The sequence below is a fragment of the Hordeum vulgare genome, chromosome 5H (genome assembly GCF_904849725.1).
Source record: "Hordeum vulgare subsp. vulgare chromosome 5H, MorexV3_pseudomolecules_assembly, whole genome shotgun sequence".
Classification (NCBI taxonomy): domain Eukaryota; kingdom Viridiplantae; phylum Streptophyta; class Magnoliopsida; order Poales; family Poaceae; genus Hordeum; species Hordeum vulgare.
Window position 1 is genome coordinate 447,031,003 of NC_058522.1, and position 27,676 is coordinate 447,058,678.

Genomic DNA, 27,676 nt, shown 5'->3' on the forward strand with positions numbered 1-27,676 from the left:
TGGTATGGATCTGGAGGTCTCATGCTGGCAATGAGGCCCTTCCCTCTGTTTGCGTTGGGTCCCTTGGTGCCTCGGGAGGCATGGGTGAGGATCCTAGCGAAAGATCCTTGCTTTAGCGCAGTGATGCCTATGGGTGTCTTACCTCTTGGGGCTGTCGTTGTGGGCATTATCTCCATGTCACGTTTCCGAGTGAAACCCAAGCATGTCGTGCAGGCTCGACGGTGACGGTAATTTGCGTCATTACCCTATTGAGGGCATCAATGGCAAATTCTAGTGTTATCCAGTTGCACTGTATGGACGTCTTCGGGCTTGTTGTGGTCTCTACGTGCTGTGTGCAGCAACTTCTAGTCTAGCATGGAGTAGATTCGTTGGTTTGCTATCATTTACATGTGTCCTCATAGTCACCGTCTTTGATCCTGGCTATCCGTTGGCAGGACCGGAGCTCCACGGTCCGGAGCGAGAGGCAGTCAGCTCCGTTCAATGATAGGTTGGTGTGTTAGGTGCGCCGGGTTCGAGTGGTTTTCCAAGGTAGCACGGTTCATTTCATGCTCAATGGTCTAGGTCGTTTCTTGTTGGCCACTCGTGTTTTCCATGGGCAACTTTGAGTTGGTGAGTGACATCCTCTTGGATGTTGTTTTGCTTTTGACTTATTTGTATGAAAATTTTCTCATCACTTTGTACCAATTTAGTCGTTTAGGCATTGTATATAAAACTAGGCAAAGTTTGCTTCGAGGAATCATACTTTTGTTGTATTGTTCATTGCTTACTAGTCTTGTCGTCTCGTTATAGAGAGATGATACTGATACATAATGAAGTGAAGATGCTGCCTCGGAATCATTCTCCGTGAAGCTCACAACAAGCCCAATGTAAACTACTTCTCTGTCTCATAATATATGAGTGTTTTTAACATTATATTAATAGAAAAAATGCTATTATGTTATTGGACGGAGGGAGTAGTATGTAGTACACGTTATAAGAGTAGGGCCTTTTGAAGCTCCGCCTCCATGGATTTTTTTATTTTTGAAAAATTTAAAATTCAGACATTTTAGTTTCAAAAAAATGTGAGAAAAAATATGCACATATACAAAGATGAAATGTATATGTGTGTAAAAATTCATGATGAAATACCTTGAAATACGATCTGTGCGAAAAGAATAAATTCATGAAATTTTGGGATGAATAATATCATATGTTAAAAAGGTGCATATTTATCTTTTTTTCACAGCCTCGTTTCAACGTATTTCGTTCTGAAAATTTACACACATCTGTATTATGTCTCCATGTATATGTGTATTTTTTCAGATTTTTTTGGAGTGTAAAAATATTAACTTTGATGATTTTTTAGTTTTTTAAAAACCGGCCTTCCTGGAGGCCGAGCTTCAAACATCATTTTCGAAGTTGTAACATATATAGACACTAGCGGCGAAGATGCGCGGCGCACGCCGCGTCCGTCGGAAGGCTCATTTATATTTCGAATGAGTACTTCAATTTTTATTTTATTGCATGCATGTATTATTTTTCATGTTTAGTTAGTTTGATTTATTTATTTTTGTTTGGGTTTTATAGGATGGAAAAGAGGTGTAGTTTCGTTTTGGCACGGTTCACTGATGTAATAAAGTTGTTTATAACATGTTTACATTCGTTGTGGTTGTCCTTTTGTCTATGGCGTAGAGGTGCTTGACTTGTTTTTTGTATATAGTGATAAAGACCATTGCCGGTGGCGTCCATTTCATGTTCTTAATAGAATGGAAGTGTTTTAAGGATCATGCCATTAAAGTTTTGAAAAAATCATGATTTATCGATGGTAAAGAGTTAAATAGTACATGTGTGGTACAAAACAAATAATTCTAAATATGATGCAATAAATTAAAAATCATTTATAGTCTGTCTATGGATAAATCATTAGTGTTCCACCTTTTTTTGTCCTTGCGGAATTTCTTGAACATGTGAGACCTGGCGATATTCAATAAGAGAAGTGAAACAGTATTATATTTTTCTGAACTTTATTGATTTTTTATCTCAGTGCCAGGGACTTCTTCATGCATGACCTCTGCGTCTTATATTTATATTTGGCCTGTCATATCTTCATAGCACTCATCTAGGAGTTTTAGTAAGCGAACAATGTTAGAATCAGTAGCATCAGAGGTGTTTTTTTGATACATGTGACTAATGCCGATAGAGTGAGATTTCTCTTATCGTACATGGTGAGCGAAGGATGGTGTGGCTGGCAACGATCATAATAGTTGTAGAGCTTTAATAGATAGGTAATGCAAAAAGAAAATAATAATTGTTAATAGTAGAAAAACTTAGGTTTTTTCCTTTGTATTTTCTTCGGATTATTGCTTACGCGGATACGATGTGTTGGTACTATTTCGTTTTACAGTTTACCTATAAAGTTTTTATTTTTGATAGATGTTGGTATATTGCAATTGATTCAGTGGGCATGGAAACACTGGTCACATGAAGCACTGTTGCATACGAAGTGACTGTTTTGAAAATAGTGTTTCAGTTTATTCGAATTAGTTGTTCCAGTTTGTTAGTTTTACTGTTTTCTTAAAAAGAGATCTAACTCAAACCGTTCGGGGAAAATAAACCTTGGGGCAACAATCCATAAGAATGAATCTAAGGGAAAATAAATTGAGCAATACCATTTTAAACAATAAAAAAAGGTTGGCACCCAAGATGTGATCTTTTCTTTGGATTTTGGCTTCCTGGTAAAATTAGAGTGGAAAGACGATCATTTTATTATCAAGGAGCAATGCCATTAGGTAAAATTAATTATTACAAATTATGTATATAGATCAGGTCAAACTAAGTTAATAAATTGGTATTTATTCGATTTATTTTTTCCTATGCGTATGTACCTAATCCATTAGATTTGTGCGTTTTTCACTTTAGGAATTATCTGTAAATAAGTCTAAAAATCGCATGATATAATTGTATTAAAGGATACCCATAAACAATTTACTAAGCAATAAAAATAATAATGATATAGGAGTACCTGTACGTGTAAGAGGGTAATAAAATATACATAGAGATCTCCTTTTTATAAATGTAAATACCGTTGATGATTTACAATACGTAAAAATAAGCCATTTTTTATGGATACTGTTCGTAAATATATATTTTTATAAAAAATAATAAATGGCATTATTCATAAATACTAATTCTTTTCATAAAATTCCTTTTCGAAATGTGAAAACTATATACGTAAAAAAATCATCTTCATCTTTTTAAACCTTATTCACAACCGGGGGTACGGGTTACTATTCGCTGTTGGCCACATAAATAGGCATTGGATAAAAAGACGGGTCACTGTTTATAATATGGGATTACTGTTTACAACATGGTAACGTCGCGCGTTGTTACTGTTTTGCACTGGATTACTATTCACATCAGTTGACGTGGCCGTGAAAATGAACACCGAATGTCGAAAAGAATTTCAAAAAACCAGAAAAACCGGATCGCTGCGGCCTTAGTATATAGTGGGTCACTGTTTATATGAGATTATTGTTCACAACAGGGGTTAATTTGCACTGGATTACTGTTCACTGATGTTGACATGGACGTGAAAAATGAACAGTGAATGTTAAAAAAAAAGTCAAAAAAATCAGGAAAACCGAATTGCTGCGGCTTTAGTATATAGTATATATAAGCTGCATTACTGCATATAAAAGGCATTCCTCCTACTCCAAATGTGTAGTAGTACATGTTAAACTGTGTCTTACAGGATCTAATCAACCAACAAACAATGCACAACCCATTCCAAATGATCTTCACTCACACACTAGTCACTAGTGTCCCTTGTTGTCAGCACGGCCGCCGTCCCCTTCCCCCCACCCGTCCTCGAGCGGCATGTCCGGCATCACCTTCTTCCAGAACCAGTGCTTCCTCCACAGCAGCACCATCTCCTCGATGGGCACGCCCTTGGTCTCCGGCAGGAAAATGTAGACGAACACGGTCATGACCGTGATCCAGCCGGCGAAGAAGAGGAAGATGCCGAACTTGAAGGCGCAGAGCATCGACAGGAACGCCTGCGCGATGACGAAGGTGAAGAAGAGGTTGACGGCCACCGTGATGCTCTGCCCCGCCGACCGCGTCTCCAGCGGGAAGATCTCGCTCGGCACCGTCCACCCCAGCGGCCCCCACGACCACCCGAACGCCATCACGAACAGGCAGATCACCACCACCACCACGATCGAGTAGCTCCGCGACAGCTGCTTGTCCGTCCCGAACTTCACCCCAAGTATCACCGCCACGATCACCTGCACACAAATGCAATGGCCGGCGTCAGACATGAATTGTGATTACTACGTACGTAGTATATAGTACATATGTGTGTTAATGTTTCAAGACTCTCAACCAAACCTGGCAAACGATCATCTGAATGCCGCCGCTGATGAGGAGCTTCCTCCGGCCGAGGCGGTCGACGGTGGCGATGGAGATGAGGGTAGACAAGAAGAGCACCGCGCCGGTGATCACGGAGGAGTAGAGCGCCGCGCTGGCGCCGAAGCCCATGGTCTGGAACAGCACCGGCGCGTAGAACAGGATGGAGTTGATGCCCGTCAGGATCTGGAACGCCGGCATGCACACGGCCATCACCAGCTGCGGCCGGTTGCGCGGCTCAAGGATGTTCCGGAACGGGTTCTTGATGGTGTTGGCTAGCTCGCTGGCCTCCGACATGTCCATGAACTCGGCGTCCACGTCCGCGGTGCCGCGGATGCGCTCCAGGACGCGCCGGCCCTCCTCGGCGCGACCGCGCTCGATGAGGCTGTTGGGCGTCTCCGGCAGGAGCAGCCCGCCCACGGTCATCAGCAGCGCCGGCGCCGCCGCGAGGCCGAGCGAGAGGCGCCACCCCCACGGCTTGAGGTTCTGCGTGCCGTAGTTCACCATGTTCGCCGTGAAGATGCCGAGCGTCGTCGCGAGCTGGAACATCATGTTCAGCCCGCCGCGGAGGTGCGCCGGCGCCATCTCCGACAGATACAGCGGCACACCCTGCACCACCAAGAACTGCATTGTAAGAGCCAAACCAACCACACGCACTCTCGTCTCGGTGCGGGTACGTGAGCATTTGACGTGTACCTGATTGCCGAAACCGATGCCAACGCCGAGCATGATACGGCCGAGGATCAGCATCTCAAGGTTCACGGCCGCCACGTTGAGGATCGCGCCGATGAGGAAGCTGATGCCGCCGCAGACAATGCTGGCGCGTCGGCCGTAGTTCCTCGTCACCGGCGAGGCAACGAGGGAGGAGACCAGGCCGGCCAGGTACAGAGACGAGGTGAATGCCGAGAGGCCCTGGTTGTCGTACTTGCAGTAGTTGTTCTGGTGGCCGGAGTTCTTCCGCCGGAATACCACCGGGAAGAACTTCTCCAGGAATGGGTCCATGGAGGTCACTCCTCCTGCAACATTCGGAAGAGTCAGAACAGATTTCCAGGCAATAATCGTTGGTAAAACTAAAACAGCTAGAGTATTTTTTTCAGATTCAGACACGGTAGATTTTCATCTAAAACTGAAATGGTGAAATCTGAATACTACATGATGTTGCAAGCTTCAGGTGATTTTGTTGCCTAATGGACATGTTTGCATGTCCAGAAAGTGATTAGGTATTGTTGACAGAAACACAACATTTACTGTTCAGACTTTAGACAATGAACTACTCACTTTAGCTCAATTAGTATCATACACTGTTCTGCTTTTGCAACATTACATAAGTTTTTATTTTGCGAGTGAGCATTACAAAAGCTTGAAGAACATATTAATCTAACAGTTCCACACACAAATTGAAATGGGGACTTTCTTCTAGGTAACTCGAATTTACTACTTCCTCCGGTCACTATTATAAGACGTTATGAATATTTCAATAAAGACTAGATAGAGACCAAAGTGAGTGAACAAATGTGTGAAATGAGCCTTCCCTCAAAAACTGTTATTTTTTTCTTATTTTGTAGCTATGTTTGGAATATGGGTTTGAACTTTTGCAAAATACGATAGATGTATATTTCAGCGATGGTGATTCAGAATTCTTTTCTAGGTCTTTTAGTAGGTTTTAGCAATTTTTAGAGTGCACCGCCTGAACCATAAAGGTTCGGTGTAATTTTGATTTACGAGTTCTAAGAAGTTTTAGAGAGTTAGAGTGCATCCGTTGCACCACAAAAGCTGGACGTATTTCAAATTTGACCATCATCAAAGGAACAAAGGAAAATAAATCAGATTATGAATAGTTGCTAATTCAAACCGAGTTGTGAATTGGGCCCGATAACACTACCAAAACTGTTGTTTTTTAACTATTTTTAGGCTAATTTAAAATTTTGACTTGAAACATGTTAATTGTGAAATTCGGCCCCACAAGTTGCACCAAACAATTCAGACCTCTTTTGCTTTAGAGGAATTTCATATGAATTCCATAGTATAGGATTTTTTTCTTTGGAGTAATTTCGTTCATAGAAATGAATTCATATTCCTACATAGTATTGGTTCCAATCTTTCAAAGGAAAATAAATATTAGCATGGACTCAGTGAAAAAATTCCTATGATGTGAACCAAATGACATCTTTTTTTCTTCCTATCTATTTTCTAGTACGATTTAAGATACATGTCTTCTCCGGAGTCGTGACGCCAGTCTCATTGTGTAATGAATCCCATCCCAGTTATTTCTGCAAGGCTTTCAGCTGACAACTGGGACCCCTGTTGTCATCCCCCCCTCCTCCTCTTTCTTCTGCTAAGAAAATGACGTCTTATCCCGGGTTGCAGGTCAAACCCTCGTTCATGAGCACGCAAAAACTTGTAGATGACGATACCCCGCCGCATTGATCTATCCATCCAGGAGAAACGCCAAGCGGAAACAGACAGCCGCACGGTGGTGATATCACTCAACAGCCTGAATTGAAAGCCGATAAGCTTGGCCGAGCGCCGAACACGACTCTGAAACTTGCGGCCTCTCGTCGCGTGTCGGCTTCTCCACTGCATTTCAGTCGTTCTAAAGCCAAGTTCACCACCCCCGCACACGATGATCGGGTCGGCCCATCCGCCCACCGCCCACTGACGCGGATGATTGGATGAATGATTGACTGGCCTCGTCGCGTCGGAGTCGGAGATGGGAAAAAGATGAACCGTCGTGTTCGTTTGATGCACCGCTGAGTGTCTGAATCCGTCCTGCAGTCGCCGGTCCTACTGCTTGGTTTTGACATGGGAGCTGTGTTCGTTTCCATGCCCATGTGTGATGCCGGCGTGGCAAGGTGTGGTGGGGGGCAGGCAGACATGCCACGATCTGCTAGCGACCTAGGGCGAGGGACCGACGGCGACGGAACGGCTGGCGCACCGCCGGGCCGGCACTAGCTCCAAATCAAGGAGGGGCCACGGCCACGGCTAGGACGGGTCCGGCTAGAAGAAGCGTACGGATAACATGATGTGATGTTCATGGAGCAGGACAAGCTCTTCTTCCCGTGGTCCATGGCTGAGAAGCAGCCACACCACGCACACGGAGACGCAATCGCACAAACATGGTGGCATGCACGCACGCGCGCCAGCAGAGCACCGACGAGAGGAGATGAAGAAGGAGAAGAAGAAGACAAGATGGTGGGTGGAAGGAATGAGTGCTGGGGTAGGTGTGGGGGAGTGTGAGCAGGAGTTACCGGAGATCCCGATGTCGTAGCCGAAGATGGAGCCCCCGACGGCGGCGACGAGGCAGGCCATGGCGACGGCCAGCGTCATGCGCCCCTTGTACTCGGCCGCCCTCTCCTTCTTCACGCCCAGCGCGGCCACCCCGCCGCCCGCCATCCTCCCTCCGAGAGCTCGAGCAAGGGCCGAGGCCGAGGCCGAGGCAAGGGGGAGGAGGAGAGCTCGGCACGAAGAAGCAATGCTTCAACCAACTACGACTCCACGGCCATATATAGATGTGAGATGTCTCTCTCCCCCCGTGTATCTGTATGCCCTTGGCCTTGGCCTTGCTCCCCTCTCCTCTCCTTGTCCGGGATGTGAGGCTCTATGACTATGATTAGTGAGGGAGCGGGCTGGCGGCGATTTCTTGCAGGATGTTAAGGCCGGAGCATGCTGTGCGTGCGTTGGAGACGATAAGCAGCCCCGGGCGTTGACGTTGACCCCTATCCTGAGGGCGGGGGGCTGCGGTGCGGGCCCGCTGTCAGTCACCCGGGTGCAGCTCGGCGGCCGACGTCTGCAGGCAGATAGATACACATGTCACTGTGTGTGCCTCCACCCGTAGACGAGCCCCAGATAAAATCTACCCGGGGCTCCAACTGCATAATAAATTGGTAAGATATACACCCAGCCAAGTGGGTAATTTGTTGACTTGGAGTGATCTCTCGGCAAATTAAATCGCTTCTTGTATAAAATTTACAGTTGGTTGGTTGCTCACTGCAGTACGTGTACAGCGGCGATCGGGCTGGCAGTCGTGGAGTTTTGCCAGTGATGCCACGTTTCGGGATGGCTTGGGCTTGCCCGAGTCAAATCCATGCGTGTCAGCGTGCGGCCGCGGTGCATACGTGCGCTGCGCAGGGTGCAAGCTGTAGCGTGTGGACCATAGGTTTTGTTCAGTGTACTACCATTCGTATACGCACATACTCCTACGTACGCAGTATAACCAATCACGCACGTACGTACTCCACTCCGGCCATGAAATACAAATACTGACTGGCCTGAACCTTTTTGTTCTCCCTTGCCTGTAGTGCGCGGGCAGACCATGCAACCCTTGGACGAGCGATGCGTGTAACGGCGCGGGCCAGCCAGCTTTCGGCCGCATGCGCGCCTTCCATTTCGACGATTCGAGGCAGGCAGACGATCTCCATTTCGCCTTTTGTTAGCTCTGCGTGTTGCATACGTAGCGCTGATGGATTTACTGTCTGATGACGATGACGATGACGGGTGCTTGGCAGTTTCACACGCAAAACATGGACAACGCTCACTGGAAAATTGATGGGAGAGGGGAAAAGCATGGGCAAATGCACAAAAGCTATGTCATACGCTGAAGCAACAGTTAAGCCTCTTGGCCGTTGACCCGTCTCCTCCGCACTTCTCTGTCCCAAACCTCATATGAATTTCCACCGGTTGATTGGTTGCTTTGTTTAGAGCATTTGCAGCCGGCACCCCGAACCCTACTAGGACGCCCGTTCATTGATGACAAAAAGACGATTGAGATGAGCTTCTCAAAGGGTTCTTAAACGTTTAGATTGACCGTGATCCCAAACCTCATACTCCCTCTATTCATATATATATATATATATATATATAGGGCCTAATGTGTTTTTCGAAGCTAATTTTGATCATTTGTTAGAGCAATAATATATGACATGCAAGTTACACAAAGCATGTCTTCAAATTCGTATATGAAAGGAGTTTTCAACGATATAATTTTCACATTATACATTTCATATATTATTAATCTTATCAATAGTCAAAGGCAATCTCGAAAAATGCATTAGGCCCTATATATGTGGATGGAGGGAGTATGAATTTTCACCGGTTGATTGGTTGCTTGGTTTACAACATCTACAGCCGGAACCCCGAACCCTACTAGGACGCCCGTTCATTGATGACAAAGAGGCGATTGAGATGAGCTTCTCAAATGGGTCTTAAACGTTTGGATTGACCGTCATCTTTCATATTCAATCTAAATATGGGATGAAAATAGACGCATTCGGACGCGTATGTCACATCAATCTGATGATGGGGTCCCACGAGGAATCCTACGGTGGGGGTGTAAACGTCACATGTTGTTGCCTTGCCTCGCCGCTCGAGGCCAAATACGGCTATTTAAGCCGAAAGTCGTCTCGCAACCCTACCCACATCCACGTCCCGTTCTCCGCGCCGTCAGCTCGAGCCCATCCACCCATGTCTCGCTTCGCCATTCGTCCCACACCGTCCGGCTTCGCCATGGCCTAGCAGAAGAAGACGACCTACGTTATGCTGACGCCAAAGTGCCACTTCTAGGTTAAGGACCAGATCTTGGCAAGGTGTGCCGCCCGCGTCGCAACTGGCCTGCCTTCGAACTCGTCGGAGACAGAGAAGAAGGAGCAACATCCGATCCCAATAGAGGAGGAGGAGGAGCTAGCTCCGGCTCCGGGCTACAACATGGAGGAGCCAGAAGCGGAGTTCGCGGCCGCCCAATCAGTCAAGATGGTGAGCAACATGTCATCGTGGAGTCCATCCAAGATAAGGCCTATGTGAAGACCAACCGATAGTTCATCCAGTAGGAGCGGGCGGCGGTTGGTGCGCTTTTTGCCAAACTCGATGCGGAGGCGGAGGAGTCCGAGGAGCCGGAGCTACGGCTGACGGCCATGTACCCGCATCCGAACATGGAGATAATGAACATCACCGATGAGGATTAGGATAGTATAGGTTAGTTGATCTATGTAGTACTCCCTCTTTTCCGGTTTATAGGGCTCAAATCTGAAATCTCATCAACCAAGGTGAATTGTGAGTGGATGACACTAGTTTTAAGTAGCCAATGAAATGTTTCTCACATATTCAATTTCCAAGGCAATAAATGTAGCATCCTCCCTTTCATTGGACTTGCATGATGCATGTAGAAAAAGATGCATGCATGGCCACTAATTTGCTTTCCTTTATCTCTATGAATTAAATATGGTGTGAGACTCAAAGCACTTTAACTCAACTAGACTCAAAATGAGCCTAGTATAATGGAAATCTGAAATTTTGGAGATGAGCCCTATAAACCGGAAAGGAGGGAGTACGTCAATGTCGGCCTCAACGGACGACGATTGTCCACGAGTCCACCGGGGTTCTCGTCGTGCTGTCCTAGGCGTTCTCCTCGTCGTCATCATCGTGGCCGGTGAGGTCGATGAGCGTCGGTGTTGAGCCAGCCCAGGGAAATGTCGTCTCCCAAGCGGTGGTGATGTCGTACGCTGGTGGCTGCAGCGCCGCTGGCTAGGCCCTGGCGTGGCGCTCTCCTCCTCCGCCTTGGGCTCGCGCTCCAACTCCTCGAGCCATCTCCCCCTCGAGGCCCTCCTCCGCCAGCCGACGTTACCGCTAGTGCTCCAGGTAGAGCTGCTCTTGCGCTGGCGTCACTCCCAACCAGATGGGTGGTTGATACGTCTCCAACGTATCTACTTTTTCAAATTCTTTTGCCCTTGTTTTAGACTCTAATTTGCATGATTTGAATAGAACTAACCCGGACTGTCGCTATTTTCAGCAGAATTGCCTTGGTGTTATTTTTGTGCAGAAATAAAAGTTCTCGGATTGACCTGAAAATTTAAGGAGAACGTTTTTGGAATTAATAAAAATACTGGCACAAGAATCTACCAGAGAGGGGCCACCCCGTAGTCACAAGCGTGCAGGGCGCGACCCCCTAGGCCGCGCCCCTGGCTTGTGGGGCCCCTGTTGCTCCACCAACCTCGTTCCCACTTCTATATATTCCTATCCTGGGAGAAAAACATCACAGAGAATAGTTCATCGCTTTTTACGCTACGGAGCCACCGCCACCTCATGTTCTTCCTCAGGGGGCACATCTGGAGTCTGATTTGGGCTCCGAAGAGGGGAAATCGACGTCGTCGTCATCACCAACCATCCTTCATCACAAATTTCATGATGCTCTCCATCGTTCATGAGTAATTAGATCGTAGGCTTGTTGGACGGTGATGGGTTGGATGAGATGTATCATGTAATCGAGTTAGTTTGTTAGGGTTTGATCCCTAGTATCCATTATGTTCTGAGATTGATGTTGCTATGATTTTGCTATGCTTAATGCTTGTCACTAGGGCCCAGTGCCATGATTTCAGATCTGAACCTATTATGTTTTCATGAATATATATGTGTTCTTGATCCTATCTTGACCTTGTTCTTGCCCAAGTTTGACCTTGCGCGTGAGAAGAACCTCATGGTGGCTAGGGTTCGTGGCCGGCGGGGGAGCACAAGGGGTGGCTAGATGGGGACGGCTTCTGGAAGCAGATGAGGACGCCCCCTCCCCGCATGTTCAAATTAAAAAAGGTCACCCGCGGTCACTGATGCGTGGGCCCGAGGTCTTCGATCGTCATTAATAAAGACACGAGCGGTAGTTGGCCGGCCGCCATGTGGGGTCGCGGTGGGAACCGAGAGGACGCCGAGTGTCCACCTCGTGTGAGCGCCGACGCATTTCTGCCTCAAATTTGGGCCTAAAATGGGTTCGTGTGGACGCAAAACGGACACGTTTTAAGAATGGATTTATGCTTTGGGCCATCAATTTTGTCCGGAGCAATCCAAACGGATTGTGGCGGATGAAATGGATCACCCGGTTGGAGTTGCTCTAAAGAACACATGTTGACCTATCTCCATACATTCAACACACACGTAGCATGGCCATGGTGTACAACAACTATCACAAGTCATGCCTTGAAAATGTGGCAGGTCAGCGTGTTGAAGATATTCATAGCGACCGGGTGTGCGTACATAAGTGTATGTGTGTATATATAAGAAACTGCACCTTGTGAGCGCACCTTCCCTCCCCCTGCGAGCGCCCCTCCGTCGCAGCTACCAGATCGCAGTCGTGCCTCCCCTCTCGTCCCCTCCATCGGCCCCGCACGCGATAGATGACGAGTTGATGGATATACTTCTTGCCCCTCGTTGGTTATTCCAAGTGGAAGGTGAAGATGTAGGCAGCAACAAATTTCCCTTACACGGGGACTGTGTAAGGTTATCAAACCAGGAGGACTCCGAGGATCAACAAGTAGGTGTCCGTTGCTCTGGCGCTAGCAGAAGACGTGGACCTGCACACACAACAAATAACTTCGCTCCCAACGAGTACAAAGAGGTTGTCAATCTCTCCGGCCTTGTAGTTTGCAAAGGATCAAAACACAAGCGGGAATAGTGATAGTGCTTGCAACGGAAAAGTAAATGAAAGTAGTAAATGATGGAGGTGTAAACAATGGTGGTAATATGGACCGGAGTCACATGATGTTCACTAGTGATGTCTCTCTCCCAAAAGACGATAAACAACTATGCACGGGTAAACAAATTACAGCTGGGAAATTGACAAAATTATAAATGCACCGCAATGCTAATCATGCTACTAGAAAGTTAGAGGCTCAAAAGTAATGGGCAGTACGCCAAGACAAGTAGACCGTTTATTCACCAACATCTACTTACTAATCATCCACCTTGAGATATCTATCCAGAACATCTCGCTGGTATTAAGTTGCGAACCCCACCCAAAGTGTAAACTCAAAGCAACAGACAACTGCATTAACGAACTTTGCATAAGGTAAACAATCCTTGCAACTGTGGTCACAAGCACTGTTGTTTTCTCCCTGGTGGCAACAGCACATCCCCTAGTCTCATGTTTCTGTCACTCAAGCTAGACATCAGGGGGCATGAACCCACAATCATGCATAACGCTCGCTCTTGGAGTTACAATCTACTACTCGGCCAAAGCAATAAAAAGCAACGGAGGACATGCATGAATCACTAAAGAACATAATATAAAAGCATAATCAAATATATAACTCATCACAATCTGAATATAATCTCATAATCCATCGGATCCCAGCAAACCAAGCATAGCAATAGCAGGAAAATTACATAGATGCCTTGATCATGTAAGGCAACTCACAAGAGCTAAACATTGAAGCATAAGATTGGAGAGAACACATCACCTAGCTACTGGTCATGGACCCATGGTCTAAGGAGGACTACTCACGACACGTCCGAGAAGCGTCCATGGCAGTGGAGAAGCTCCCGGAGGTCAATCCTCCCTTCGGCAGGGTGCCGGGAAGAGGTCTTCTGGCGCTCCCGATCTGGGGAGCGCTGTGGCGCCGGAACGATGGAGAAATTCGCGATTCTGGATATTATGGAAGAGTTTCCTATCAGAGAGGTAAATATAGGCCGAAGGAGGGCACCATAGGGTGTGGGACCCACCCAGGCGACCTGTGGGCGCGACCAGGGGTAGGTCGCGCACAGAGGTTGGCTGGGCAAGCCCTGGCCCACCATTGGTGCTCCGGAAGTTTCCGTCATGCTGATTTTTATATATTTTCCTCGGGATTTTTGGGACTTTGTAAATTGGGGTAAAAGTCCCTGCAAAAAAGACATCAGCACACAAAAACTGGCACTGGGTGCACTGAGTTAGTAGGTTAGTCCATATATGTGTAAAAAGGTATAGAAGTGTAGCAAAGCATATAACAATGTCATCCAAAAGATCATGGAACAAACAGAAGTTATAGATACGTTTGGGACGTATCAACATCCACAAGCTTAATTCTTGCTCGTCCTCGAGTAGGTAAATGATAACATAAATAATTTATGTGGTGACATGCTTACACACATATAAGAACTTCAAAGTAAAGCAAGTAAGATATGCAATTCAAGTCAAGACAATAACAAGCAAGAGTCCATATTTTGTATTGAAAATAGCAAAGTAAGAACATAAAGGTGCAAGAGCTCTCACTGTTCGTGACTCAAATGTTTCCAAATGGTGTTTGCGTGCAAGAAGTGGGTTTAGAGCATAATAATAGTTTTAAATTGAGAACTCAATCTACTGAAACTTCACACTTGGTCTTCTTCAGAATCTTATTTTGACTCATCCCTAGACCACTAGTCAGGCACAAGTCAAAATGATCCTCTCCCTTTCGATTTTGAGCCCTCATGCAATGGATGAGCGCAAGCAAGATATGTTGGCACTTAGGATGACAAAGATAATAATGATGGGGAAGGAAGACAAAAAAGGTGTGAAAGTCTCACGTCCATGAGGACAACCATAGGCGAGAGAAAGCCAAATGATAGATATGATGTGAGGAGTAGGGATTGCCATGCAACCGATGCACATATGAGCTAAGGTAAGCTCTCCAATGGAACTAGTGGAGGTGCATCCAACTTGCTTGCTCATGAAGACTTAGAGCTCATTTGAGGAGTCTCATCATTGGAATATACAAGCCAAGTTCTATAGTGTAAGGGTCCCCACATAGTTATGCATGAATGATAATCTCTATGGTGTACAATTATAACAATGGAGTACGAGTGTGGATCTTTCAAAAGGAATAGTAGTGTTGCTCCCTTCTCCTTTTTTTCTTCTTTTTTGTGGCCTCTTTGGCTCTTTTATTTATCTCTCATTTGTCCTTTTTGGGATCTTTTCATGTGTCCTCTTTTGGGATCTTTTTTTGTCCTCTTTGGGATCTTTTCCTCACTTAAGGGAAACACTTTATGTTTTACAAGAATAAAAAGAAGACCTTCACACTTTATAAGAAGTAGTCAACATAAAGACAAATGAAAACTATCATGATGTATGCAAATGTATGCCTCTGCCAGTGTAGCAGGATAAGCAATGAAACTAGCGTGTCATGTAGCAATAATAAGGGCAAGGCCCAACTAGCATGTGGCTCCTCGATCAAGCAAAAGCATGTATGACATGAAGATCAAGTCATGAGATGGTGGATGTTGCATGGCAATGTATCTAGGAAAGGCTATGGAAATGCCTTAATAGGTAGGTATGGTGGCTGTTTTGAGGAAAGATATAATGAGGCTTATGATGACAGAGCGCATCATGCCAAGGGTTTGGATGCACCGACGAAGTTTGCACCAACTCTCAAGATGGGAAAGGGCAATGCACGGTACCGAAGAGGCTAGCAAAATATGGATGCTGGAAGTGCCAACAATCGAATACTCACATTAGTCCGAAGAACTCATGCACCTATCAACGGTAACTCTCTATCTAGTCAGGAGATTCACAAAGATACAAGCACCCTGAGGAGGAGTGTTTGGGGGTTTGGTTATCCTTGTGCATTCTCGACCCATGATAACGTGAGGGTACTCTATATATTCCAACCCCTCCACAGGTTAGCGATCCATCTAGTAGCTAGAGTTCTCAACTATTTTTTTTTGTTTTGAAAAACACACGGGTTTCCCAAAATATGACACATATCACTAATAGGCTACATCTCTTGGCACCAATAGTCCAAACATTACTCAAATCAATACCTCAAACTATTGGAAGTTACTACTATACTTAAATAGCAACCTCAGTTACCTACTCATGCAAGACACACAAATCAGTGCAACAAGCCAACTCTCTAAACAAGATAAGCATGATAACTCAAGGGAGTTCCAAAAGCAACCTAAATAAAAGCTCTTAAAAAGATAAAGCATGTAAAATAAGAGCTAAGCATGAGAGCAGCTATGAAAAAATAAAGAACACACAAAAAGGATAAGCATGAAAACCTATGTTGTGTTCTAGGGTGGAGTGGAGCGTGTTTCTCTCCAACACAAAGAAAGCTAGGTTCCGACTTGTTATGAACAACAAGCAAAACTAAAAAACTAAAAAGTAAAGAGCGGGACGCTCCAAACATAGCACATAACATATGAAGTGATAAAAATATAGCATGGAGAAGGACGAACTGATGATTGTTGATGGAGAAGGGGATGCACGGGGGCATCCCCAAGCTTAGACGCTTGAGTCTCCTTGAATATTTCTTGGGGGTGCATGGGGGTGCTACGGCAACAGACAACAACGCCAGAAATTGGCACGTTGACGGGGACTTGTCTTGTGCTGGTTTTTCCCTTGAAGAGGAAAGGGTGATGCACACAAGAGGAGTAAGTATTTCCCTCAGTTTGAGAACCAAGGTATCAATCCAGTAGGAGAATCTCGTCAAGTCTAGAGTACCTCCACAAACACAAAAGAGCTTGCACCCAACGCTATAAAGGGGTTGTCAATCCCTTCAAGATTGATTGCAAAGTGAGATCTGAAGGCAAAAAGTGCAACGAAGTAAAAGTGTAAGGCTGAAAATATGATGTGAAGTAGACCCGGGGGCCATAGTGTTCACTAGAGGCTTCTCTCAAAATAGCAAATAATACGGTGGGTGAACAAATTACTGTCAAGCAATTGATAGAACCACGCAAAGTCATGACGATATCTAAGGCAATGATTATACATATAGGCATCAGTCCGAGACAAGTAGACCGATACTTTCTGCATCTACTACTATTACTTCACACATCGACCGCTATCCAGCATGCATCTAGTGTATTGAGTTCATGACAAACAAAGTAACGCCTTAAGCAAGATGACATGATGTAGAGGGATAAACTCAAACCAATGATGAAAACCCCATCTTTTTACCCTTGATGGCAACAACACGATGCGTGCCTCGCTACCCCTTCTGTCACTGGGTGAGGTCACCGCACGGTATGAACCCAAAACCAAGCACTTCTCCCATTGCAAGAATCATAGATCAAGCTGGCCAAACAAAACCCACAACTCGAGGAGAATTACAAGGATATGAAATCATGCATAAGAAAGATCAGAAGAAACTCAAATAAGATTCATAGATAATCTGATCATAAATCCACAATTCATCGGATCTCGACAAACACACCACAAAAGAAGATTACATCGGATGGATCTCCATGAAGATCATGGAGAAGTTTGTATTGAAGATCCAAGAGAGAGAAGAAGACATCTAGCTACTAGCTATGGACCCGTAGGTCTATGGTGAACTACTCATGCATCATCGAAGAGGTCATGGTGTTGATGAAGAAGCCCTCCGTATCCGAATCCCCCTCCGGCAGGGCACCAGAACGTGCCCCAGATGGGATCTTGCGGAGACAGAAGCTTGCGGCGACGGAAAAGTACTTTCGATGATCTCTTGATTTTTTTGGGATTTTAGGGAATATATAGGAGAAAGACCTAGGGCAGAGGTGGCCCAGGGAGCCCACAAGCCTGGGAGGCATGGCCCCCCTGGCCGCGGCTAGGGGGCTTGTGGGGTCCCTGGTGGCCCGCTGCCTTGGTTCTCAAGCTTCCCGATCTTCTTCTGTTTAGGAAAAAATCTTTTTGGTGGTTTCGTTCCATTTGGACTCCGTTTAAAATGCTCCTCTGAAAGGGGTCAAAAACACGGAAAAAACAGGAACTGGCACTTGGCACTGAGTTAATAAGTTAGTCCCAAAAAGATATAAAAGGCATACAAAACATCCAAAGTTTGACAGGATAATAGCATGAAACCATCAAAAATTATAGATACGTTGGAGACGTATCAGGGGGCATCCCCAAGCTTGAGCGCTTGACACTCGTAGATCTTCTTTCATCATCTTCCATCGCATACTTGAAAACTCCTTTCATACAAAACTCATCATAAGCTGATTAGAGTGGTTAGTGCCCATAGTAGAATAATTTATTCTCTACTCGAAATAAAGATTTTCATGAAGAGATACTTTTTCTCAAGATTGCCAAAAGGTTTTTGCAAAGAATAAAGCAAGCTTAAGATTTGCAAAATGATGAAAACGCAAAACGTGGCAGAATCTGTGAAAAACCGAACAACACGTAGTAAATAATTTTTTCGGGCACTTCTGCAACTCAAATAAAAAAACTCAGAACAGACGCCAGAAAGACAATTATATAGAGCATACTTCCAAAAACAATTATATCAAAAAGATGATCTGGTGATTTTTGGCAAAATTTTCCGTCAAGCACACAAAATCTGTTTCTGGACAACATGTCACAACTTTTGAACTTTCTTGCAATCAGAGGCTAAAACTTGGCGCAAAGCTTGAAAATAAAGATACAATGATGTTGCTGCAGTAGTAACAAGCATCAAGACCACTAAAACTGAAAGTAAAAACTCAAAGTAAAGATGACAAGGGTTGTCTCCATAGAGCTCTTTCTTTATAGCCATAAAGATAGGCTTAATATTTTAATGATGCTTTCGTAGGAATAAGAGTTGTAGAACAAAAGAGAGCATCAAGAAGAAAATACCAAACACATTTAAGTCTAACATGCTTACTATGCATAGTAATATTGCAATAGAATAATTCATTGAAGCACAAAGCAATAAGCATAGGAAGGCAAAACAAGTGCAGCTTCAAAATCTTCAACATAAAGAGGGGAAACTTCTTATTTTTTAGATATTTAGAACCATGTATCCCCCTCTCATTATAAATTTCAGTGGCATCCTGGATGAACTCAACAATATAACTATCACATAAGGCATTATTTCCATGATCCAAAAGCATAAAAGTATCATTACTCTTCTTATAAGCAAAATCTTTCTTATTAGGAATAGTGAGAGTAAAGCAATCATTATTATCATGGGAATCATCATATTTAGGAAGCATAGTATCATCAAAGCAAATTTTATCCTCAAAAGTTGGGGGAATAAAAACAGCATGTTCATCAAACCCGTCATCCCCAAGCTTAGAGCTTTCCATGTCATTAGCAATATTGATATTCAAAGAAATCATACTAATAACATTGCCACTATCATAATTGTTATGCAAATAATAAAGTTCCATAGGTTTTTTAATTTTCTCCTCAAACACTTCATGTCCTAGTTCAAGATAAAGTTTATAAAGCTCTCTCATATTTGTGTTGTTTTCCATTAAGCCTAAGTACAAAGCAAACTAACAAGACTAAAAGCAAAGGTAAAAGATAGCATGCAACTCCCCTATCTTGAAGACTGGAGTCCCCGACAACGGCGCCAGAAATTTGCTTGATGACGAGTTGATGGATATACTTCTCACCCCTCGTTGGTTACCCCAAGTGGAAGGTGGATATGTAGTCAGCAGTAGATTTCCCTTACAGGGGGACTGTAAGGTTTATCGAACCAGGAAGACTCCGAGGATCAACAAGTAGGTGTCCACTGCTCTGGCGCTAGCAGAAGACGTGGACCTGCACACACAACAAATAACTTTGCTCCTAATGAGTACAGAGAGGTTGTCAATTGATGACCCACAAGTATAGGGGATCTATCATAGTCCTTTCGATAAGTAAGAGTGTTGATCCCAACGAGGAGCAGAAGGTCTGACAAGTGGTATTCAGCAATGTAATATCTGCAAGCACTGAAATTGTCGGTAACAAGTAGTTGTGTGACAAGATGATTCGTAGCAAGTAGCAAGTAACAAAAGTAACAATGGTGCAGCAAAGTGGCCCAATCCCTTTTGTAGCAAGGGAAAATCCTCGACAAAGTCTTATAGGAGGTAAAGCGCTCCCGAGGACACATGGGAATTTCTGTCAAGCTAGTTTTCATCATGTTCATATGATTCATGTTCGTTACTTTGATAGTTTGATATGTGGGTGGACCGGCGCTTGGGTACTGCCCTTACTTGGACAAGCATCCCACTTATGATTAACCCCTCTCGCAAGCATCCGCAACTACGAAAGAAGAATTAAGACAAAGTCTAACCATAGCATTAAACTAGTGGATCCAAATCAGCCCCTTACGAGCAACGCATAAACTAGGGTTTAAGCTTATGTCACTCTAGCAACCCATCATCTACTTACTACTTCCCAATGCCTTCCTCTAGGACCAAATAATGGTGAAGTGTTATGTAGTCGACATTCACATAACACCACTAGATGAAAAACAACATACAACACATCAAAATATCGAACGAATACCAAATTGACATGACTACTTATAGCAAGACTTATCCCATGTCCTCAGGAACAAAAGTAACTACTCACAAAGCATAATCATATTCATGACCAGAGAGGTAATGAGTAGCATCAAAGATCTGAACATAAACTCTTCCACCAAGTAATCCAACTAGCATCAACTACAAAGAGTAATTAACACTACTAGCAACCTTACAAGTACCAATCGGAGTCGCGAGACGAAGATTGGTTACAAGAGATGAACTAGGGTTTGGAGATGAGATGGTGCTGATGAAGATGTTGATCGTGATGAGTCCCCTCCGATGAGAGCAGTGTTGGTGATGACGATGGCGACGATTTGCCCCTCCGGGAGGGAAGTTTCCCCGACAGGATCGTCTTGCCGGAGCTCTAGATTGGTTCTGCTCAAGTTCCGCCTCGTGGCGGCGGCGAATCCTCCGAAAAGCCTCCTAATGATTCTTTTCTAGACCGAAACCCTTCTTATAGCAAAAGGGGGGAGCCAGAGGGCCAGCTGGGAGCCCACAAGCCCCCTAGGAGCGGCCAGGGGGGTGGCCGCGCCTAGCAGGCTTGTGGCCCCCTGCTGGCGCCCCTCCGGTACTTCTTCGGCCAGTATTTTTTATAAATCCCAAAAAAATCCACGTTGATTTTCACGGCTTTTGGAGTTGCGCAGAATAGGTATCTCAAACTTGCTCCTTTTTCAGGCCAGAATTCCAGGTGCCGGCATTCTCCCTCTTCATGTAAACCTTGCAAAATAAGAGAGAAAAGGCATAAGTATTGTACCGTGAAGTGTAATAACAGCCCAAAAAGCAATAAATATCAACATGAAAGCATGATGCAAAATGGACATATCAATTCCCCAAGCTTAGACCTCGCTTGTCCTCAAGCGAAAACCTAGATCAATAAACATGGCCACATGTTTAGGGAGAGAGGTGTCGGCAAAACAAGATACGAACATGCAGGCATCATGATCATGATCAGAACAACAATACCATCATATCAACTCTTATTCTAAAGTGACAATTCCTTCACAAAGTAAAGCATTGATCAAGAACCTTACCGAGAATCAAAAACCGATACCCTTTAGTCATTGAATCAATTGCAATTTATCACAACATCAGAAAGAGTCAAATAAGAGCTTGTAAAGCAAATCCACATACTCAATCATCCTTTTTGTCTTCTATAATTGCTACAACTCATGTGGTACTCATGAGATCAAAGTTTCAGTCGGACACAGAGAAAGATAGGGGCTTATAGTTTCGCCTCCTAACCATTTACCTCAAGGGTAATGTCAACAATAATAATTCATGAATACTTACTTCCAAGTTGACATATGAATATAGATCTTTCCCTAGCATATGACGTTAGCCCAGATAAAGGCGAGATAAGGAATTGGTGGAGATCACCATGACTCTTTGAGGGGAAAAAAGTAAAGGTACAAGATAGGCCCTTCGCGGAGGGAAGCAGAGGTTGTCATGCACTTTTGAGGTTTGATTGTGTGTCCTCTTAGTGCCAAGGAACGTCACTTTATATTGCCTCCTGTGATAAAGAACTTTATTATGCAGTCTGTCGCTTTTATGTCTTCCTCATCACAGGTTCGTAAAAAGCTTATTTTCCACACACTAATAGATCATACATATTAGGGAGAAATTTTTTATTGCTTGCACCAATGACAACTTACTTGAGGGATATTATTCAATCCATAGGTAGATATGGTGGACTCTAATGGCAAAACTAGGTTGAAGGTTTGTGGATGCACAAGTAGTATCTCTACTTGGTGCGGGAGTTTTGGCTAATATGAGGTGGAAGCGATCGTCACATGCTAAGGGATCTCTAGTCATATAACATTGTTCGGAACCAAGCAAACACAATTCATTATGTTGTCTTCCTTGTCCAACATCTACTTCTAAGCATGTAATAGTTTAGTGAGTGTTCACAATCATAGATGGTGTCAAAGATGACATATTTATATGTGTACCTCTCCTTCTTTATCACTTCCTATTAATTGCAACAATGACCAAGTTCTACGTTTGTCTACCCTCAACAAGTTTCAATCATCATTCTTTTTATATGTGAATCCATCACTTCCCATAAGATCATTACATGATCTTTCATGCTTTTGTTCTTTTCTCACTCTTTTGGTCATGGCAAGAGGCAAAGCCCTCAACTAAGACACTCTTTATTATATGGCTCACGAGCTCGAATACATCGGGGGTGACACAAAGCAAAACTCAAGGCTAAAACACTAAGACCTTTAATCTACTAGAGAAAGAGAAAACTGAAAAGGAACAAACTAAAACAAAGGTAAAGGCAAAAGATGTGATGGTGATACGATACCGGGGCAACTCCCCCAAGCTTGGCACAAGCCAAGGGGATTGCCCATACCCATGCTTAGTTGTCTTCCTTTGGCGGTGATGGTGGTGGAGTTGTTGCAGAGGTCTTGAGCTTGTTTAATTTGCACTTCAGTATAAAATTATGCTTCCTCAGATCATCATTTTCCTCTTCAAGCCTTAACACCCTTTGGCATAATTCCTGCTTACTCTCCTGCAAGAAACGAGAAGGGATAAACAAAGTCTTAGGCTTCTTCCTTGAGTCACGGAGGCTCGACTTCTTGAACTCCACATGGGTGTTTCCAGGTGGAGGTAGAGGAGCCTCCTCCCCATCGGAACTTGTTTCTTCCTTCCCCTTAGGTTCATAATCTTCTTCCTCATCAGTGGTCCAGCCATAACGATCCAAGTCCCCATAGACCTTGGGGTTAGAAAGGCAATCAGCCACATAGCTCTCCCCCTCTGAATCCTGAGAAGACATCTTGACCTAAATCTGCGGCAGAAAAAAGGCTCGAAACGAAAACAAAGGAAATTTGCGTGATATGAGGGTCAGACCATACGTGAGAATATATAATGATTTTTTTCCGACCAGAAGGAGTACCCCGCAATAAAACGGAGTCCGGGAGGCACATGAGGTGGCCACAAGCCCCCTAGGCGCGACCAGGGGGGTGGCCCGCGCCTGGCAGGCTTGTCGCCTCCTCGTGCGCTTTCTGGACTACTTCCAATTTTTCTATTTTTCTAAATATTCCAAAACAGAGAAAAATTCCTACTGGAAAAGTTTTGGAGTATGTTTACTTACCAAAACACATACCTCTTCATTTTCGGAGTCTGAAACAGGGTGATAAATATCCCTTAGGTATTCCTCCGGAGTCATGGTATTGATAATATTGCTTTCAACATTTATGGGAGTACCTGAGATATAATGCTTGATTCTTTGCCCATTTACCACTCTCGGACAATTACCTTCCGTGTTGTTGATCTTGATAGCACCGGAACGATATACTTCCTCAACAGTATAGGGACCTTCCCATTTAGAGAGAAGCTTGCCTGCAAAAAATCTTAAACGAGAATTATATAGCAAGACATAATCACCTACCTTGAACTCATGCTTTTGTATCCTTTTATCATGCCACCTCTTAACCTTTTCTTTGAACAACTTGGCATTCTCATATGCCTGAGTTCTCCATTCATCAAGCGAACTAATACCAAATAACCTCTTCTCACCAGCAAGTTTGAAATCAAAGTTGAGCTCCTTGATTGCCCAATAAGCTTTATGCTCTAGCTCAAGAGGTAAATGACATGCTTTACCGTACACCATGTTGTACAGAGACATGCCCATGGGATTCTTATAGGCAGTTCTATAAGCCCATAGTGCATCATCGAGCTTCTTAGACCAATTCTTTCTAGACCTGTTGACAGTCTTTTGCAGAATTAGTTTAATCTCTCTATTGCTTAGCTCTACTTGACCACTGGACTGAGGGTGATAGGGAGACGTGATAACCCACAAGGGTAGGGGATCGCAGCAGTTTTCGAGGATAGAGTATTCAACCCAAATTTATTGATTCGCCACAAGGGGAAGCGAAAGAATATGCTCAAGTATTAGCAGCTGAGTTTGTCAGATTCAACCACACCTGAAAGATTAGTGTCTGCAAGCAAAGTATCAGTACCAAAGTAGTATGATAGCAACGGTGTCAGAAAAAGATCTGTTGACGGCAGACTATTCCTAACTGTTGTATCAATGGCGCCAGTAAGTTGCACGTGGACGGAGAACTATTCCTCCCCGACAACGGTGTCAAAAAAGGATCTTGCAACAAGTAACAGCAAAGTGACAGCAGTAGCAAGGAACATCAGTAGCAGCAACAATAGTAACAGTAGCAGCAAAGTGGCCCAATCCCTTTTGTAGCAAGGGACAAGCCTGGACAAAGTAACGTAGCAAGGACCAGTAGTAAAAGACTCGTAGGCAGTGGATCGGTGATGATTGAGTATGAAGGATGTGATTCATCATGTAACAGCTATAACACGGAGAGATATGTAACTAGCTCCCGTTCGTCAATCTAATGTAGGCATTATTCCGATGTAGTCATACGTGCTTAGGGAAAAGAATTGCATGACATCTATTGTCCATCCCTCCCGTGGCAGCGGGGTCCTAATGGAAACTACGGGATATTAAGGTTCTCCTTTTAATAAAGAGCCGGCCCAATGCATTAACACTTGGTGAATACATGTACTCCTCATACTATGGTCATCTCCGGGAGTGGTTCCGACTATTGTCACTCCGGGGTTGCCGGGTCATAACACATAGTAGGCGAATACACCTTGCAAGATAGGATCTAAAACACACATATATTGGCGACAACATAATAGGTTCAGATCTGAAATCATGGCACTCGGGCCCTAGTGACAAGCATTAAGCCTCGCAAAGTAGTAGCAACATCAATCTCAGAACATAGTGGATACTAAGGATCAATCCCCATCAAAACTAACTCGATTACATGATAGATCTCATCCAACACATCACCGTCCAGCAAGCCTACGATGAGATTACTCACGAATGATGAAGAGCATCATGGAATTGTTGATGGAGGAAGGTTGATGATGACGATGGCAATGATTTCCCCTCTCCGGAGCCCAGAACGGACTCCAGATCTGCCCTCCAGATGAAGAATAGGGGGTGGCGGCGCCTCCGTGTCGTAAAACGCGATGAATCCTTCTCTTTGATTTTTTTTCTGGGCGAGATGGAAGATATAGAGATGAGTTTGGGGGCAGTGGTGTCACGTGGGCCCCACAAGCCCTCACGGCGCGGCCAGGGGGGTGGCCGCGGCCCAGGGGCTTGTGGCCCACTGGCACGCCCTCTCCGATGGATCTTTGCGCATGTATTTTTCTTTTATTCCAGAAAAATTCTCCGTAAATTTTCAGGACATTCCGAGGACTTTTATTTCCGCACAAAAACAACACCATGGCAATTCTGCTGAGAACAGCATTAGTCTGGGTTAGTTCCATTCAAATCATGCAATTAGAGTCCAAAACAAGGGCAAAAGAGTTCGAAAAAGTAGATACGACGGAGACGTATCAAGACGCAATTCTATGGTTGACATCGTACTTAGCAAGTGTTTTACGGAAAGCACCATGAATGAAATGTGAACCACCGTCGGTCATTAGATATCTGGGGACTCCAAATCTAGGAAAAATAACTTCTTTAAGCATCCTGATAGAGGTGTTGTGATTGACACTACTAGTGGGGATAGCTTCTACCCACTTAGTGACGTAATCAACATCAACTAGGATGTGAGTATACCCGTTGGATTTTGGAAAAGGTCCCATATAATAAAAGCCCCAAACATCAAATGGTTCAATGACAAGTGAATAATTCATAGGCATTTCCTGACGTTTACCGATATTACCTATTCTTTGACATTCGTCACAAGACAAGACAAACTTACGGGCATCCTTGAAGAGAGTGGGCCAATAGAAATCTCATTGCAATACCTTGTGTGCAGTTCTATCTCCCGCATGGTGTCCTCCGCAGGCCTCGAAGTGACACTTCTGTAGGATTTGTCCCTCTTCATGTTCAGGTACACAACGTCTAATAACACCATCTACTCCTTCCTTATAAAGGTGAGGATCATCCCAAAAGTAGTGTCTCAAGTCAAAGAAGAATTTCTTCTTTTGCTGGTATGTGAAACTAGGTGGTATATATTTGGCAACGATGTAGTTTGCATAATCAGCATACCACGGTGCACTACGTGAAGTATTGATGACATTCAGTTGCTCATCAGGAAAGCTATCATCAATAGGTTGTGGGTCATCAAGAACATTCTCCAACCTAGACAAGTTATCTGCTACTGGGTTATCAGCACCCTTCCTGTCAACAACATGCAAATCGAATTCTTGTAGCAAGAGAACCCATCTGATAAGTCTAGGTTTAGCGTCTTTCTTCTCCATGAGGTACTTAATAGCAGCATGATCAGTGTGAATAGTGACTTTGGAATCAACTATGTAAGACCTGAACTTTTCACATGCAAACACGACTGCAAAAAATTCCTTTTCCGTAGTAGCATAGTTTCTTTGGGCACTGTCTAGAGTTTTACTAGCATAGTGAATAACATTCAACTTCTTATCAACTCTTTGCCCTAGGACAACACCAACAACATAATCACTAGCATCACACATGATTTCAACAGGTAAGTTCCAATCAGGTGGTTGAACAATAGGTGCAGTTATCAAGGCCTTCTTAAGTATTTCGAAGGCTTCCTCACAATCATCGTCAAAGACAAAAGGAATATCCTTTTGCAAGAGATTGGTAAGAGGCCTAGAAATCTTAGAGAAGTCTTTAATGAACCTCCTATAGAAACCAGCATGACCAAGGAAACTTCTTATACCTTTGATATCTATGGGGTATGACATTTTCTCAATTGCATCAACCTTAGCCTTATCGACTTCAATACGTCTTTCAGAAATTTTATGTCCTAAGATGATGCCTTCTCTGCAAGACAAGATTGGTGTCTTTACATCTCTGCAAGACCCGGTCAAGGTTGCTGAGGCAATCATCAAAAGAAGACCCGTAGACGGAGAAGTCATCCATGAAAACCTCAACAATCTTTTCACAAAAGTCAGAGAATATAGCCATCATGCATCTTTGAAAGGTGGTAGGTGCATTACATAAGCCAAAAGGCATGCGTCTTTAAGCAAAGGTACCAAATGGGCAGGTGAAAGTGGTTTTCTCCTGATCAGCTTGTGCAACTGGTATTTGGGAGAAACCAGAATAACCGTCTAGAAAGCAGAAGTGTGTGTGTTTAGACAGTCTTTCTAGCATTTGGTCGATAAAAGTCAAAGGGTAATGATCTTTCCTAGTGGCTCTATTCAATTTCCTAAAGAGGATCACCATCCTATAGCCCGTAATAATCCTCTCTGGGATCAATTCATCCTTATCATTAGGGACAACGGTAATACCTCCCTTCTTAGGGACGCAGTGCACCGGACTCACCAAATCACTATGAGCAACAAGATAGATAATACATGCTTCCAGGAGCTTTAG

At 44.2% G+C, this 27,676-nt stretch overlaps 1 protein-coding gene across 1 annotated transcript; it reads right to left on the reverse strand.

Annotated features, from left to right (window-relative positions):
• Positions 1-3,665: 3,665 nt before the first annotated feature.
• Positions 3,666-8,058, reverse strand: LOC123398225 (sugar transport protein 7). The gene is made up of 4 exons (XM_045092721.1): positions 7,635-8,058; positions 5,083-5,402; positions 4,369-4,995; positions 3,666-4,265 (listed from the first exon to the last, which is right to left on the reverse strand). The coding sequence occupies exons 1-4, from the start codon at positions 7,777-7,779 to the stop codon at positions 3,795-3,797; spliced, it is 1,563 nt and encodes a 520-aa protein (XP_044948656.1). The 5' UTR covers positions 7,780-8,058; the 3' UTR covers positions 3,666-3,794.
• Positions 8,059-27,676: the final 19,618 nt, after the last annotated feature.